This window comes from Tricharina praecox (genome assembly GCF_024521635.1).
Source record: "Tricharina praecox strain CBS 144465 chromosome Unknown BZA05scaffold_11, whole genome shotgun sequence".
Classification (NCBI taxonomy): domain Eukaryota; kingdom Fungi; phylum Ascomycota; class Pezizomycetes; order Pezizales; family Pyronemataceae; genus Tricharina; species Tricharina praecox.
The window spans coordinates 775878-790227 of NW_026250413.1; the positions used below are offsets into that span (position 1 = coordinate 775878).

The window sequence follows — 14350 nt, forward strand, 5'->3', positions numbered from 1 at the left end:
CCGTAATTACCGCCAACCATATCACCCCGCAGTCGCCGCGTTACTCTACTCTGGAGCAGAGTCCACGGTAGTACCCCGGGTTAAGCTTACTTTACCCACTCAGACGTGAGCACATGCTCGCTCTCTGCACTCTGCCAAATAATCATACTCACGACCACAGCTTGCTCTTCATCTTGTTTCAGCCGAGTTATCGTACGTGAGGATCCCATTGGCTAAAAGTAGGCAACCTCCCCTTCTCAGGTATCTGACGATACTTTTTGGTACTTGTGTACTTGTGTACTCGTGTACCTGACCACTTCTACAGGCTAGATATCGCGAGCACTTGCTTCCGTTGGTCCGTAGACTTGCTTCGTGGCCAGCCGACGTCATATGTGGACGCCGTTTTCGCGGAAACGGAGGCTCGAGCTATTCGCGGGCCTAGTCTGGGGCCCCGCATCTGGATTCTGGAGAAGTCTCTAGATCGCGCGCCAAATTCTCGCGCCGAATCTCTCTGTTCCAGGCTACCAAACTCTTCATGTGCATCTCGCCTTCCGGGAAGCCCGCCACCAAGGTATATCTCTGCGCTCCCCCACCCCCGCGTCTCCGGATGACTGAGGAGCTTAGTACTGACACAACCCAGTGAACACCACGAGCGGTATTATTTGTCCCCTCGGACCCTTCCACACATCCCACGCATCCCACGCATCCACCGCATAAGCGAAAGGGCAACGGCACCTTGATCCCGGCCTGCTTCTATTCCCACTGCCCAGTACATACCCACTCCCCTTCGTCCGTCCAGACAGTTTGCTGCCCTACTTGGCGCTATCGTTTCCTCTTGTCCGAACGCCTCCCACTCACTCATCGGAGAACCGGCTGGCGAGAGGCGTTTCCCCGGACTACGCTACCTGGCACACTATCGGTGGCATCTCTTGTACCCCACTCTGATCCCTAGGCGTCGTAACCTGGATCTGGTACTGTCAGACATCGGACATCGAAGGTAACTATCCCCGAGGTTATTTTCGCGCCTGACAGCTTCCTGTTCCGTGCCTGGCATTATCACGGCTCCCCTCCTACCACAGCGGGGCCTTTACATAAAGCCGGGACCGCAGCCATCTTCCCATCTTTTTTTTTGAGAAACCAGCCAGTTACACACTCGATACTGACAACACGATGGCTCCTTCAAAAGTAGACTCTCCCCCGCAGACACCGCTCCTGCCAGCTCTTGCTCTTTCAAGCGGCAAACTAGCATCTCCAACAAAGTTCAAGTCTCTCAACGAGTCAGTCATGTCGGCCATACACGCCAAAGAGGTCGCGGCTACCACACTGCCATACGACGCCGGGCCAGGTATCACCTTCGCACACCAGGACTCGTTACCGAAACTCCCCATTGCCGATCTCCAAGACACATGTCGAAATTACCTTTCGGCAGTGAAGCCTCTCCAGACACCACGTGAACACGCCGATACCGTGGCCGCAGTGAGGGAATTTTTGAAGACGGACGGGCCGGAGCTCCAGGAACGGCTCAAGAAGTATGCGAGCGGCAAGAGCAGTTACATCGAACAGTTCTGTAAGTCTAGAAAACCACCTCAGGGCCATCGTTTTGGGAACGAAAAACTAATCGAGTGATAGGGTATGATTCGTACCTCAACTACGATAACCCAGTGGTGTTGAACTTGAACCCTTTGTGAGTGATCCGCATAGGTATCGATGATACGGGTAGATTCTAATAGCTCTGCTACAGTTTCCTTCTCGAGGACGACCCAACTCCCTCTAGAAGGAACCAAGTGACCAGAGCAGCGTCTCTCGTCATTTCTTCTCTCTCTTTCGTTCGTGCTCTGCGACGGGAAGAGCTTCCCGCGGATAAGATCCGTGGCACTCCTCTTTGCATGGTAAGATCTCTTTCCCCGTCAACCCACAGAAATCTGTCGCTGATATCTTTCTCAGTACCAATACCCTCGGATCTTCAGCACTTCCAGAATCCCCACAGAGAATGGCTGTGTGATGCAGTCGGACCCTACGGCAAAGCACATCGTTATCATGTGTCACTCCCAATTCTACTGGTTCGACGTTCTCGACGACAACTCCGACATCATTATCACCGAGCGGGATCTCCAGCAAAACCTGCAAGCCATCCTCGACGACGCCCAGATGACGCCGATCCAACTGGCCGCAAAGTCGGCAGTCGGCGTTTTGTCGACCGAGAACCGGCGGGTGTGGGCCAACCTGAGAGATGTTCTGACTCAGGATGGGAAGGACAGCACCAACGCTGAATGTCTTCGGATAGTCGATACCGCTTTGTTTGTTTTGTGCCTCGACCAGACGTCACCCCAATCGGCCGCCGAGCTCAGCATGAACATGTTGTGCGGAACCAATGTTGTCGAGAAGGGAGTCCAAGTGGGTACTTGCACGAACCGCTGGTACGACAAGCTGCAGATCATCGTTTGCAAGAACGGATCTGCGGGTATCAACTTTGAGCACACCGGTGTGGACGGCCACACAGTGCTCCGCATGACCAGTGATGTATACACCGACACGATCCTTCGGTTTGCCCGCACCATCAACGGTAACGCTCCAAGTCTCTGGGCCACTGTGTCGCCAGACCCCAACAAGCGGGACCCGGCTTCCTTCGGCGATGTGAGCACGACTCCCCACAAGCTGGAGTGGACTATGGTTCCGGAATTGTCGATGGCGCTGCGGTTTGCCGAGACCCGTCTCGCGGATTTGATCAACCAGAATGAATTCGAAGTCCTCGAGTTCAGCCACTACGGAAAGAACTTTATCACCTCCATGGGGTTCTCACCTGACGCCTTCGTCCAAATGGCTTTCCAGGCGGCATACTACGGTCTTTACGGACGTGCCGAGAGCACCTACGAGCCAGCCATGACCAAGATTTTCCTCCACGGGCGAACGGAAGCCATCCGTACCGTCTCGGAACAGTCGCTTGAATTCGTTAAGAAGTTCTGCGAGAATGCTCCTGCGTCGGAGAAGGTCGACGCCCTGCGAAAGGCTTGCCAGAAGCACACCGCTACCACCAAGGAGTGCTCAAAGGGACTCGGCCAGGACCGACACCTTTACGCACTCTTCTGTGTCTGGCAGCGTGGCCTCGATGAAGAGTCTCTCTCCCAAAGCGACGACTCTTCGCGCGACGGTCGGATGTCGCCGGACGCCTACGGCTCTTCTCCGTTGTCGGGCAGCTTCGAGACCCAAGACTCGATGTCTGCCAGCGGCCGCTCAAGGTCATTCTCAGACTGCTCCTCCATCACCGGCACCCCACCAACCAAGGTTACCCCACCGGTCGTTCCCAGCATCTTCTCGGACCCCGCCTGGGACAAGCTCAACAACACCATCCTATCAACCTCGAACTGCGGCAACCCCTCGCTACGCGCCTTCGGCTTCGGCCCCACGTCGGGCGACGGCTTCGGGATTGGTTACATCATCAAGGACGAGAGCATCTCCATCTCGGTGTCATCCAAGCACAGACAGACCAAGCGCTTCGTCGACACGCTGCAGAACTACTTCCTCGAGATCCGCCATCTTCTGCGGGCCACACAGCAGAAGGAGCCGCCGCGCTCGATGGCGAGGGAGGCAGACAAGCTGACGCGCGCCCGCGGACCAGCCGGTCAGGGTCGCGGCGCCAAGAGCGCCGTCCAGCGCCAGCTCAGCGGAAAGGTCATCAGTGTCGCCGGCGGTAACGGAATGTTGGCCGATGATGATGCAAGTCTCACTAGCGTGAGAAGCGAGGATGGCAGCGATGGCGAGTCGGGGATGCTCGGTGGATATGGATACTTCGATGCTGGCAGCGTGGCGCGCTTGCTGGAGAAGCGGGATAAACCGCATACTGACTCGAAGCTGCCGGGACGGAGAGCAGTTGGGCGGATGGTGAAGTTGACGGATTACTAGTTTCGATGATTGTCGTTTTTGTTGTGCTTTTGGGCGTTGTTTTGGGCTGGAATCTTGGTTTCTTTTGCAATTTGGGGCTTTTTGTTTGATCTTGATACCGTAACGTAACGTTCATGAGGGCTGGTTAGGGGCTGTGTGTACATATCATGATGGAGAGTATGATGTATGTAGCGCTGGAGATATCATTGATTTCTTTGCACCATTGAGTTGAATCGTACCTTCATATAGATGAGAAGAGAAATAGTCGACAATGCAAGCGATATCGGGCCAATAATCACATCCATAACCAGCGAATTCCAGGCTAAGAGCATGATATGGATGTACCGTTATATTCCCCAACTCTCCAATTCCAACCCCTCTAATTCTCCTCCGCCGCCAACTCCTCAAAAATCTCCAAGAAGGCACTCTCACCCTGCGCGCCACTGACACTCCTCTTGCCATTAACAGTAAAATGGGGAACCCCCGAGATCCCGCGTCTCTTCGCGTCATTAACCTCGCTATCGACCTCCTCACCACCCCCATCACTACGCAACCACTTCCACGCCTCATCCTCGTCGAGCCCACCGGCAACCCCACGCTTCACTAACACCGCGAAATCGGTAATATCCTCCTCGGCCTCAAAGTACGCGGCGAACAATTGCTCGACCACGGCCGTCTGCACGCCGCGTAAGCGTCCCAGCTCGATCAGAAGGTGCGACGACCGCGTGTTCCCCGTTTTGCCGCCGAAGCTGAAGGTTATTCCCAGGTCGCGCCCGGCGGCGGTGAGGCGGGAGTGGATTGCCGCGAGTTGTGCGGCGGGGAAGCGAGAGGCCATGTACGCAGCCTTGTCGACGGACGGAGAGGGCGCAGACGGGTTCAGGTAGAATGCGTGGTAGGTCGTGCTGAAGGTGGAGGTGGGGTGCTGAGACTGGTACGCGGAGATCGCACGCTGCAGGCGCCGGTGCCCGATGTAGCACCAGGGGCAGACCGTGTCTAAAAGCCGGGAACGTTAGTATGTGTAAGGGCGAGTGAGCGCCTGTGAGCGGCTGTGGATAGAAACGTACCGGAGATGATGTCGATCTGGAAGTTGGCCATGCGGGCGAGCGTGCGTTTGAGTGCCAGTTTGGTTTTTGCGGTCCTGCTCTGTGGACTGTACGGTATTGTAGGGAGAGGTGGATAGAGGTCGGAAAGTTGGCGGGGTCGCAGGTGGGGAGGTCGTGCTGACAAATGGGCGGTCAGGAAGTGTGATTAAGTAACCATTAGATAGCACGTGTACATATATAGATACGGACTTCCTGGTCCCCAGGAGATCCGTTCCCGGGTAGTTAACAGGTGCGTACTTGGTGCTAGTGCTGGCTAACAAGGTAAGCACCCATGTGACGATGAGTGCATCTCAATCCAATCCATAATGTTCCTTGACCTTGACGTTGAAGCGCAACTGTACACTGCACGCTGAACGGGGTGGTGGGGGGTGGGGTGGGGCGTTAACGCCGATGGACCAGATACCCGTGCGGTCCGCTCGAACATCAATGTGGAGGCAGCGCAGGTTTAAAGCGGGAGGAGGAGGTCAGCGAGACGATGAAAGCCCGCAGTGTTTAGGTATTACATATCATACCTGATTGAAACGGCATCGCACTCACTCAAGGAGTCAAGGTATGTCCAAGTATATATGGGAGGTTGCCACGTAGGCTGTGTATACGAGTAGTAGGCGTCATCAAACTGCTGAAGCCTGAAGTTGAACCAGCCTTCTATGTATCATACTCCAGATACATATGATACATATGATACATACTGTCTCGGGACATACATCCACAAGCCCAAGTTCCAACCGTAACCCCGCACCGTGTGTGGGGGAGGAGTGCCACAACCTCACCAGCCACACTTCACCCAAGATGCATGCATCGCCTGTGATCGTGGCAGGATCGATGTACTGTACATTAGTTTGTGTCGCAATTCCGATCGGATAGGTAGGGAGGAGTCAACTCTATTTTCCCCCTCCTTCCCCGAGAGTGGATGGACGGAAGCGTTTTCCGGACGGGACAGGGTGATTTTCCGCCTGAGCTGCATCAAGGTATCGGGTGGGGCGTCTGAATCAGTGGTTGGGTTGGGTTGGGCTGGGGTTCGGATAGCGGATTCGAATCGTGCGAACCAGACGTGGGAGCTTGACCGACCGAACGGACTCCGGTGGCAGGAAGCTATACAGTACGAGGAAAGGACAGGAGTCCGAGGTTCGATCACGGTGTCTCCGAGACGTCGCGGCGGAATGGCATGTCCCTACATACCTACATACGCGCAGAACCGGATGTGCGCGTGCGTGAGTGCGTGGGAAAAGCAACCCTTGGTAGAGAAGCAACGGCCATGCGATGCGGGATTCATCACCATGCAGATTGTGGGAGCCAACTCTGGTTTTTTTGGTTGTAATCATCTGTTGCATTCGACCTTACCAGACCATGGCAGTTGTTCCACATATCCGGTTCACCCCCCCTCAGGGTGCAGTCCGTGCCGAGCCCCCGTCCATCCTCCGCATATACTTGGCACTAGATATGATGGTTCGATCGGAAAGTCCAACATCTCGTTCCCGACGCCCGTTCCTATCGGGGGCTCCGCCTCTCGTTCTGCTCCTCTTTCCCCCCGAGGCCAAGGCTCTCGAAGCTTCGGCCCTGGCTCTTACACATGCATCCCAGTCCATCGATGAATTCGAGGCCCCAACTCTGGCTCCAACTCTGGCTCGCTTAGCACCAGCAGACACATCACCTGCACGTCGAGTGACGACCCGTGTGTGAGTTCCTGCGTCGATCGCATGCTGAATGGGAAGGAATGGGCGTGCCATCACTGCGAGACATTTCCGTTGCATGCGGCGGAGGGAATGATGATATGTCTGTATGATACGAAGACAGCAGCCCCAGAAGGTCCAACTCTGCCCACCAGCCTACACCAGGGTGGCCATGCTGCCTAGAGTATCTACGGTACCTACCGTAGAGCGGGTATGTGTGTAGTCAACTCTAGAGTAAGTGGCTCCCTGCTTACCTAGTCCATTCCTGCCCTGTCCGGGGTCGGAGTCGAGTTCCTTGGGCTGCTGCTGCAGCCTGCGGGCGGGAGGACCGCACTGGTGACGTCAGTCACACACATAAATATCAATGGCCCAACAGCCCGTGGCGGCAGCCGGCTCTTTTTTCGCGGGTCAATCGATCGCAACAACCAGAGATATACACACAGACTTACTTACTTATACACTCACATTCATACCAGCTCCCCTATCGTGAGCAAGCGTAGCGAACACCGAAAGCGTACAAACGGCGAATCGTAAACACACACACGGAAAGAGGAACGGCAAGTGGAAGTGGAAGAGGAAGAGAAGAAGAAGAAGGAACCCGAAGCTCACATCACCCTGTCCCCTCCTCGGCTGATGCAGGAACCGAATAGAGGGCAACAGCCGCTCCACAGCGCCGCAGCTCCCACAGCCTCCCGAACAAATGCTTCTCACGCCGCCGAAGCCATGTCGAATAATCCCACCGGCAGTAGCACTGGCACTGGCTCCGTAGCTGGAGACGCATTGACAGCGGCACACCAGGCCAGCCGCAAGAGGAGATCGTTCCAGAGCAGAAGGAAGGAGAGGTCTTGCGATTCGTGCAAGCTTAGGAAGACAAGGGTGGGTATATTGGGGTTCTCCAGGTGAATGGGAACCGTCCCCTCGTTCTGATGGTCGTTGGGGGCTGTTGGGCTGAGATATCGGTTTCTGCCAGTGCGATGCGAGAGAAAACGAGCCGTGCTCGGCGTGTTTGGCAGCCAAGTTGTCGTGTACATTCTCCTCTCCGGACCACGAGGGAAGGAAGATGGGGCCTACCAGGTGTGTAGCAATTACCTTCCCTCTCCCTCCCCTCCCCTCCCCGTCCGGTCAGCACATGTTGAATCGATCGGTCACATAGGCGAATACGCGAGCTGGAAAGGACAGTAGAAGAACTCACTCGAAAGCTGGATCTGGCCGAGCAACGGCATCGAAAATATTCGGCTCAGGATGATGGTGTATCGCAGGATGAAAACTACGCTTTGGCCTCACCCATGGGGAGCTTTTCCGACAGCCCTTCGAATACGCTGCATACGGGTCGAGGTTCCAGCAGTCGGCATGGACGACCGAGTTCTCGAATATCTCCCGGCGAGAGCGATTCCGGCCCACAGAATCGGTCTTCACCCGCCGGGTCCGCTCTTGCCAGCCGGAGGGGATACGATTGGAACTACGATTCGCCGCCGAACGGTCCCACGGATTCGGCGCAGGTAACATGGAATCCAAACATTTTTGGCCCCGGGTCGGCTCCGCAATTCATCGATTCGTATAAGCAATACCTCCAACGCCAGGGCTTGTACGCACAGCACATCTCCGGGGAACAGGCGAATATGTACGAGAAGACCGAGCAAGTCCCCCTTCTGTCCGATGTCGCCGGCTCACGTGGAGGCCCCGAACTCGACCTGAGGGTATATTTGCCGGCTCGGACATTGGCGAACCGCCTCTTGGAGGCATTCCGGGTGACCATTCAGAACTACAAGCCGTTATTCTACTGGCCCATACTGGAACGGAAGTTTGAGAGGGCGTGGTCATCGCCGATGATGGAGGGCGATGAGCAGGTCGTCCGCGAGGTGTTTTGTGTGGTGATGACGGTTTTGTCGGTGGGCGCACAGCTGGTCAAGGTCGAAGAGATGTTTCCTGTTGGAACTGGTTCCCAAAGCATCTCGCAGGAGCGGTGAGTACATACATCGCACAATCTTGGCCCCCTGATACGGAAGCTCATTCTATCAGTCACGGATGGAAGTTCTTTGAGCTGGCTCGACGATATATGAACCTCAACAACCCGGTCTACACACTCGAGGATGCTACAGGTGCGATGCCCCCCGTCGTCTGGATGTATGCAGATAATCTAACGAGACCGCAGTCTTGCTCCTCATGTCATTGTATCTGGACAAAGCAACGCTTCCATCACCCTGCTGGATGATCTGCGGAGCCATGGCCCGAGTCTGCCAGGACATAGGCCTGCACCGACAACCCCCCGTTGGAAAATTCACCAACGTGCAGCTCGAATGCCGCGTTCGACTATTCTGGGTAGCCTATATCCAAGACAAGCGTATCAGCATGAAGATGGGCCGACCATGCATCCTCCGCGAAGAAGACTGCAACATCATGTACCCCGGTGTGATGGACAGCACTGGTATTGGAACGGCATTGCTCTGTCCGCAGATCACGGACGTGCCGGTGGGTGGGTTGCCGAAGGAGTCTCCGGACGTTATACACCACAAGGCGGTTGCCCGGAGGGCGCTCGAGACTTTGACTGCTGCGATCGGGGTGTGCAAAGTGGTCGAGAAGATTCTGGGCCATAGGTTCAAAACCGGGGAGAGTCCGGATAAGCAGATGCACAGGATGAAGCAGCTCAAAGATGAGCTCACCGAGTACTGGAAGACCATACCGCAGGATCTGGCCAACCCGCAGCTCACCACCGCTCTGGACCTACCATCGGTTCGAGGTATCTACTGCCCTCAACCATTTGTACTGATTGCATACTAACTGGGCAGTCGTCTTCATCGCCCAACACGCACGCCTAATCCTCTTCCGGCACTTTACTGACTCCAACGCAACCCGTTCCTTCACCCCCGAGCTCCTAAACTACTGCCTGCAAGAGTCTATAGAAGTCTCTGTGACGACTGCACGTCTTCTGCGGCGTGCCAAACTCCACCCTGCCTTCAACGACGACTTCGGCGTGGTCACGGACGATCTGGTACACCTGCACACCTTCCGGGTCGCCGTGATCCTCCTCCTCGCACTGGAAATGCACTCTCCCGCTGTCAGCCCAGACGACCTCGACGTGTGCCTCAGCACGCTGCAGGCAATCGCTCGGGTGCACATCACCGGGCGGAGGTATGGGCGATCCCCTCCCCACAACTAATCACATCAGCCACTCTGACCGCGCTCAGGTTTCTGCAGCTATTCAAGCAATTCGCCAGCCTCTTCGGGCACCCCTCAGCGCTGGTCGAAATCCCATTCGAGCACAAAACGGGCATATCGAATCCTACCTCCTCGGCGACGGCACCACCACCCTCCACAGGCCCACCCGCAGACTGGTCGTCCTACCCCCTAGCCCACAGCCACGGCCACAGCCACGGGGGGTACACCACTAATAACTCAGATGAGTGTAGGCGTTCGTTCCCAGCTGTTGTCGGAAGTTGCTACTACTCATGGGAGAGCCTGCTGACGCGCCAGCAAGCCACAGCACGAATCATGCCCGTTGTCCCGCACGAGCAGCCGCCGCCCGCTGCTGGTACTGCTGCTGCTCAGCAATTGCCAACCCTCGGCCCGGAAGTCCTCGATAGAATCAATTCGGGTGACTGGGGCGGCTTTCAGGATATCCTCCAGTGGGACCGCAGCTTCGAGGCGTATCTGGGCGGCGGCGCGGATAATATCTTTTAATGTCGTTTTTTCTTTGGGGGAGGATGCTTTTTAGGAATGGGGAGGGGAGGGAAGGGGGGGATGGGATAGGATGGGAGGGGGAGCGGAACTTGGATGGCATATTCGTTTTAAGATTAGTAATGACAATAAAGGGCAATGGCAATGGCACTCAAGAGTGCTTTATTCTATACTGCCGCCTGCAAGTCTGTAAGTACATCAGGGAAGGGAAGGGGGAGATAACTGCTCCAAGCCCACCGCCATGATGTTTGCTTCAACCCTTCAATCCCCCAATCCGTGTTTTCCGCCAGGGTATACGTTGCGTTTCCATACTGGCCAGCCAGCCAGCCAGGTACCGACCGTTACAACGGATGATATTACCCCTCGAGTTCCTCTTCCTCGCACCCCCTTCATCTCCATCTCCACACCCACTCCCTCGCTTACAATGCAATGAAAAGGGGCCCTTTCCCCTTCCCTTCCGTCCCCACACAGCCCTGCTCTGCCCTGCCGAGCTCCAAGCTCCAAGTTAGAGTACCTAGTACCGACCGGTAAGTATGTTTCACCGAAAACTCACGCGAGATATACCTACTCCGCATGTTTCACCGAAACCCACGCGAGATATAGTTGCCCAGGTACTTACTCTATATGAGGGGAGTGGGAGGGGGGGCATCGGCCGTAAGATAGGATGAACCACCGGCCCCGTGCCTCGTGCCGATAAGCGAGCCTTGGGGGAGCTTGGGGGAGCTTGGAACCGGGAAGGAAGGACTTGGAACTGGGAAGAAAGGAAGTTGCCGTGATCCGGGTTCAAATCTTAAGGAAATGTCCGAGGTACGGAACTGTGTACCTATAGGCATTGGGCGGTCATGGTCCACCATCACCATCACTCTCATCATCAACGATTATGCGCAGCGCAAAGTAGATAGTAGTAGTTTGAAGGGCGGAGGTATGTATCCAAGTATCCAAGTAGAGTAGATATTGTCCCCAGCCGGTCGTCTGGAGTCTGGAGTCGTGCGAAACAGAGAAAAGAAAAAGGAAAGCAATACGCGACGCTCCCATCCCGCCCTTGATGAAACCAACAACCACCTATCCCACGTGGATACGTACGGGCACGGACAACGAGCGAGATCACATCTCCTCCAGATCCTCGAGCTCGAGATCATTGACCTCCGGGAAATCGCCGATCTCGACCCTGTCCGGCCGCACGAAGCTGCCGTGCTTCGGCTTGCACGAGAAGTAGGCCTTGCCCTGTATGCTGCCATCGTTCTTGCCTTCTGGTAATCAGCCGACGCCAACACCACAAACACCACCCATAGAAACGGAATGCATACCAGTGGGCTCATCGCCCTCCACGCCTACCCACACACCTCCCGCGGGGATCTCCTCGACCTCACCGACATATCTCACGGTGCCCCTTCTCCCCTCCTTCCCGCCGACCAAGCACCTCTTCCCGACCTCAATCCCCTTCGCCTTCGTCTCGCGCCAGAGACGTTCGTGCGCCGCGTCTTTCTCGGCGTCGGTCTGCGCCTGCTTCGTGGTGTCGAAGCGTCCCAGCTGGTTGCGCTCCTTCCACGCCCGCACCGAGTCGGAGCGCTTCTCGTATTGCTCCACCGGCATCTCCCATTTTGTGATTTCGGACACGTCGGTCAGGTTCAGGCGCGACGAGGGCGGGCGGAGGTCGGTTACCTGGTGGGGGTTTGGGGTCAGGGAAATGGAATTGAAGAACAAGTGATGCAAGGGAGGGTGGGAGCGAGGCGGAAAAATATCACAGAAGATGATTATTGTGGGGAGAAGGGGTACGGTGCGAATGAAGCATGCAAACATGGGGGAAACGAGCATGGGAAGGAAGCAAATATGCCACACTCAGTGTCACTCAGCATGCGCCAGCCAGCCAGCCAGGCATGGGTGCTTGATTGCTCTCTCTCTCGAGGTTACACGACCAGGTAGGAGTGGAGTGGAGTGGAGTATGAAGCGGGATGGGAATTTAGGATTGCGATGGAAGAAGGAAGTTTGAGGGCGCGGCGGGCTGCGGCGGAGAGAGAGAGAGAAAGGGCGGATGCATAGCTTGCATTTGCATGGGAAATCATTGCGTGCGTGCGATGCATGCATGCATGTATGCTCCCATCGACTTTCTTTCTTTCCGTTCCAGCACCCCCCTCGCATCGCCTCCCCAAAAACAAAAGGGCGGAAAGCAGCTCGCCCGATAATCCGCCTTCTCTCCTCTCCCTCATATGCCTCGTTCGCGGTGGTCCTCCTCTCCTCTCCTCTCCTCTCCCCTCCTCCCAGTGCAGAGTTCATTCAACGTACATGTATCTCGGCATAAGCCTGCAACGGCCAGCCCGCCAGGGTGGTCGCATCCTCGTCCTCAGCGGTAATCGGAATTGGCTGGGGAGCGTGCGGTAGCCGCAGCGTGAGCTGCTGCGACGACGGCGGGATCCCCGTGATCGGCAGCAGCTTGCTCTTCAGCGTCGAGATGGTCCACGACGGATTCACGCGTCGCTCCGAGGAGGAGACGTCCGAGTTGATCAGGACGGTTATGTCGGCGGCTGTTTGGAGGATGGACATTGCTGCTGCTATCGGGGGGAGCGGCGAGGTGCGGTGGCGGTGGTGGTTTCGGCGGTGGTGGTGGTGATGGTGGTTTCGGCGGTTTCGGTGGTGGTGGTGGTCGATGAGCTGCAGATGGAATCTGGGTTGTTCACTGTGCAGTGCGGGAGGTGCGTGATGACGACGAAATAGCGGGGGCACCCCACTACTCCCCAAACTACTCCAGCAAACCGGAACCGAAGCGAAACCCAGCCCAACCCAAACCGAGCCGACCGTGACGCGGGAAACAAGCTTGTCGCTTATCCGCCAGCGAAACAACAACAACATCAGTATTATCACTTTTACTACAACCGCAACCACCACCAGTTCCTCGATGCGCAACCTGTTCCATCTGTTCCTTCACTCGCATGTCCACAGCTCGCACCCGCACACCCGCACACTCAGGGATAGGGCATAAGCACCCCCCGTACCGTATTGCACCGCATACCCGCACTGGCAGACTGGCACCCGCACCCACACACTTACCCGCACCCGCAGCCGCACCCCGCAAGAGAATCCGGCAAGTACAACTCTTTGCTCCTCCTCCTCCTGCTCCTCGTTCTTCCATCTGGTGCGCTCGCGCGGCCGCCCGCCGCCGGCCACGTACGAGAAGCCAGAAATCACAATGTCCTCGCGGTCCCCCCAAGAGCAGGAGCAGGCTCAGACGAAAGCCGACAGCTTCCGGACACGACAGGACTGGATAGGATAGGACAGTGCCCTTGCGTGGCACTCCGCCACATAGGTATGAGGTAGGTACTCTCCCCACAAGTGGCCACACGGGCGAAGGCAACACAAGCCCACACGCGCAAGCCACAGTGTCCTTATCTAGAGTACCTTTTTTCTTCTTTCCTTTCTTTCTTACTTGCGCAGGTCTGTACGCACAGTACAGTGTATTGTACATACGCTACGGTAGATACATCTTACATCCCTTGCGCCTCCGGAAAATAATCATCTCCGTACATACAGACTTGGTTACTTCTTTCTTACTTACTTAATAATTCCCCGAGCCACCTTCTGCATGCAGGCGGTTCCTGCAGACGATCCACCACCCATCCATACGCAACCCAACCACAACCCGGCAGGGCCCAGAGCGAGAACACTGTGGCTGATGGCTGATGCGAACCAGAAGGCGCGAGACGTGGCAGCTTTCTGGACATGGACAAGCTCGCCGCATCAGCATCAGCAGCATCAGCGGCAGTAACAGACGATGAGTGACTGGGAGGGACGGCGAAAGAAAAGAAAAGAAAAGAAAAGAGCAGGTTTTTGACTGTGAGTGAGTCAACGGGCGCAGATGGGGTACTGGTTAACTAGTACTGGGACTGGGACTGGGACTGGCTACATAGGAGACAAGACCAGACAAGACCAGACAAGACCAGACAAAACCACGACGGGTGTTCGCACGTCCTGCCCACAGGTGGGTGTACGCACGCACTCGTCCGTCGTCCGTCCGTTCTACGTGCTCTACGTGCGTATAGAGTACCTAGG

At 56.2% G+C, this 14350-nt stretch overlaps 5 protein-coding genes across 5 annotated transcripts; 2 read left to right on the forward strand and 3 right to left on the reverse strand.

The window, feature by feature from the left end:
- Positions 1-985: 985 nt before the first annotated feature.
- BZA05DRAFT_436141 (Choline/Carnitine o-acyltransferase-domain-containing protein) lies at positions 986-3879 on the forward strand (the record flags this gene model as incomplete). Its single annotated transcript, XM_051486397.1, has 4 exons — positions 986-1546; positions 1609-1663; positions 1721-1868; positions 1924-3879. Exons 1-4 carry the CDS (start codon positions 1150-1152, stop codon positions 3877-3879), a joined length of 2556 nt encoding a protein of 851 aa, XP_051339777.1. The 5' UTR covers positions 986-1149.
- A 274-nt stretch (positions 3880-4153) lies between these two features.
- Positions 4154-5206, reverse strand: BZA05DRAFT_40806 (DSBA oxidoreductase). The gene is made up of 2 exons (XM_051484679.1): positions 4923-5206; positions 4154-4851 (listed from the first exon to the last, which is right to left on the reverse strand). The coding sequence occupies exons 1-2, from the start codon at positions 4951-4953 to the stop codon at positions 4238-4240; spliced, it is 645 nt and encodes a 214-aa protein (XP_051339778.1). The 5' UTR covers positions 4954-5206; the 3' UTR covers positions 4154-4237.
- Positions 5207-7109: 1903 nt separating this feature from the next.
- On the forward strand, positions 7110-9811 carry BZA05DRAFT_40890 (fungal-specific transcription factor domain-containing protein). The gene is made up of 6 exons (XM_051484753.1): positions 7110-7507; positions 7602-7705; positions 7785-8594; positions 8651-8730; positions 8784-9368; positions 9418-9811. Exons 1-6 carry the CDS (start codon positions 7265-7267, stop codon positions 9786-9788), a joined length of 2193 nt encoding a protein of 730 aa, XP_051339779.1. The 5' UTR covers positions 7110-7264; the 3' UTR covers positions 9789-9811.
- Positions 9812-11201: 1390 nt separating this feature from the next.
- BZA05DRAFT_397449 (CAP Gly-rich domain-containing protein) lies at positions 11202-13051 on the reverse strand. The gene is made up of 3 exons (XM_051483619.1): positions 12590-13051; positions 11614-11968; positions 11202-11553 (listed from the first exon to the last, which is right to left on the reverse strand). The coding sequence occupies exons 1-3, from the start codon at positions 12845-12847 to the stop codon at positions 11411-11413; spliced, it is 756 nt and encodes a 251-aa protein (XP_051339780.1). The 5' UTR covers positions 12848-13051; the 3' UTR covers positions 11202-11410.
- On the reverse strand, positions 13040-14228 carry BZA05DRAFT_397450 (uncharacterized protein). Its single transcript, XM_051483620.1, has one exon. The coding sequence runs from the start codon at positions 13764-13766 to the stop codon at positions 13044-13046; it is 723 nt and encodes a 240-aa protein (XP_051339781.1). The 5' UTR covers positions 13767-14228; the 3' UTR covers positions 13040-13043.
- Positions 14229-14350: the final 122 nt, after the last annotated feature.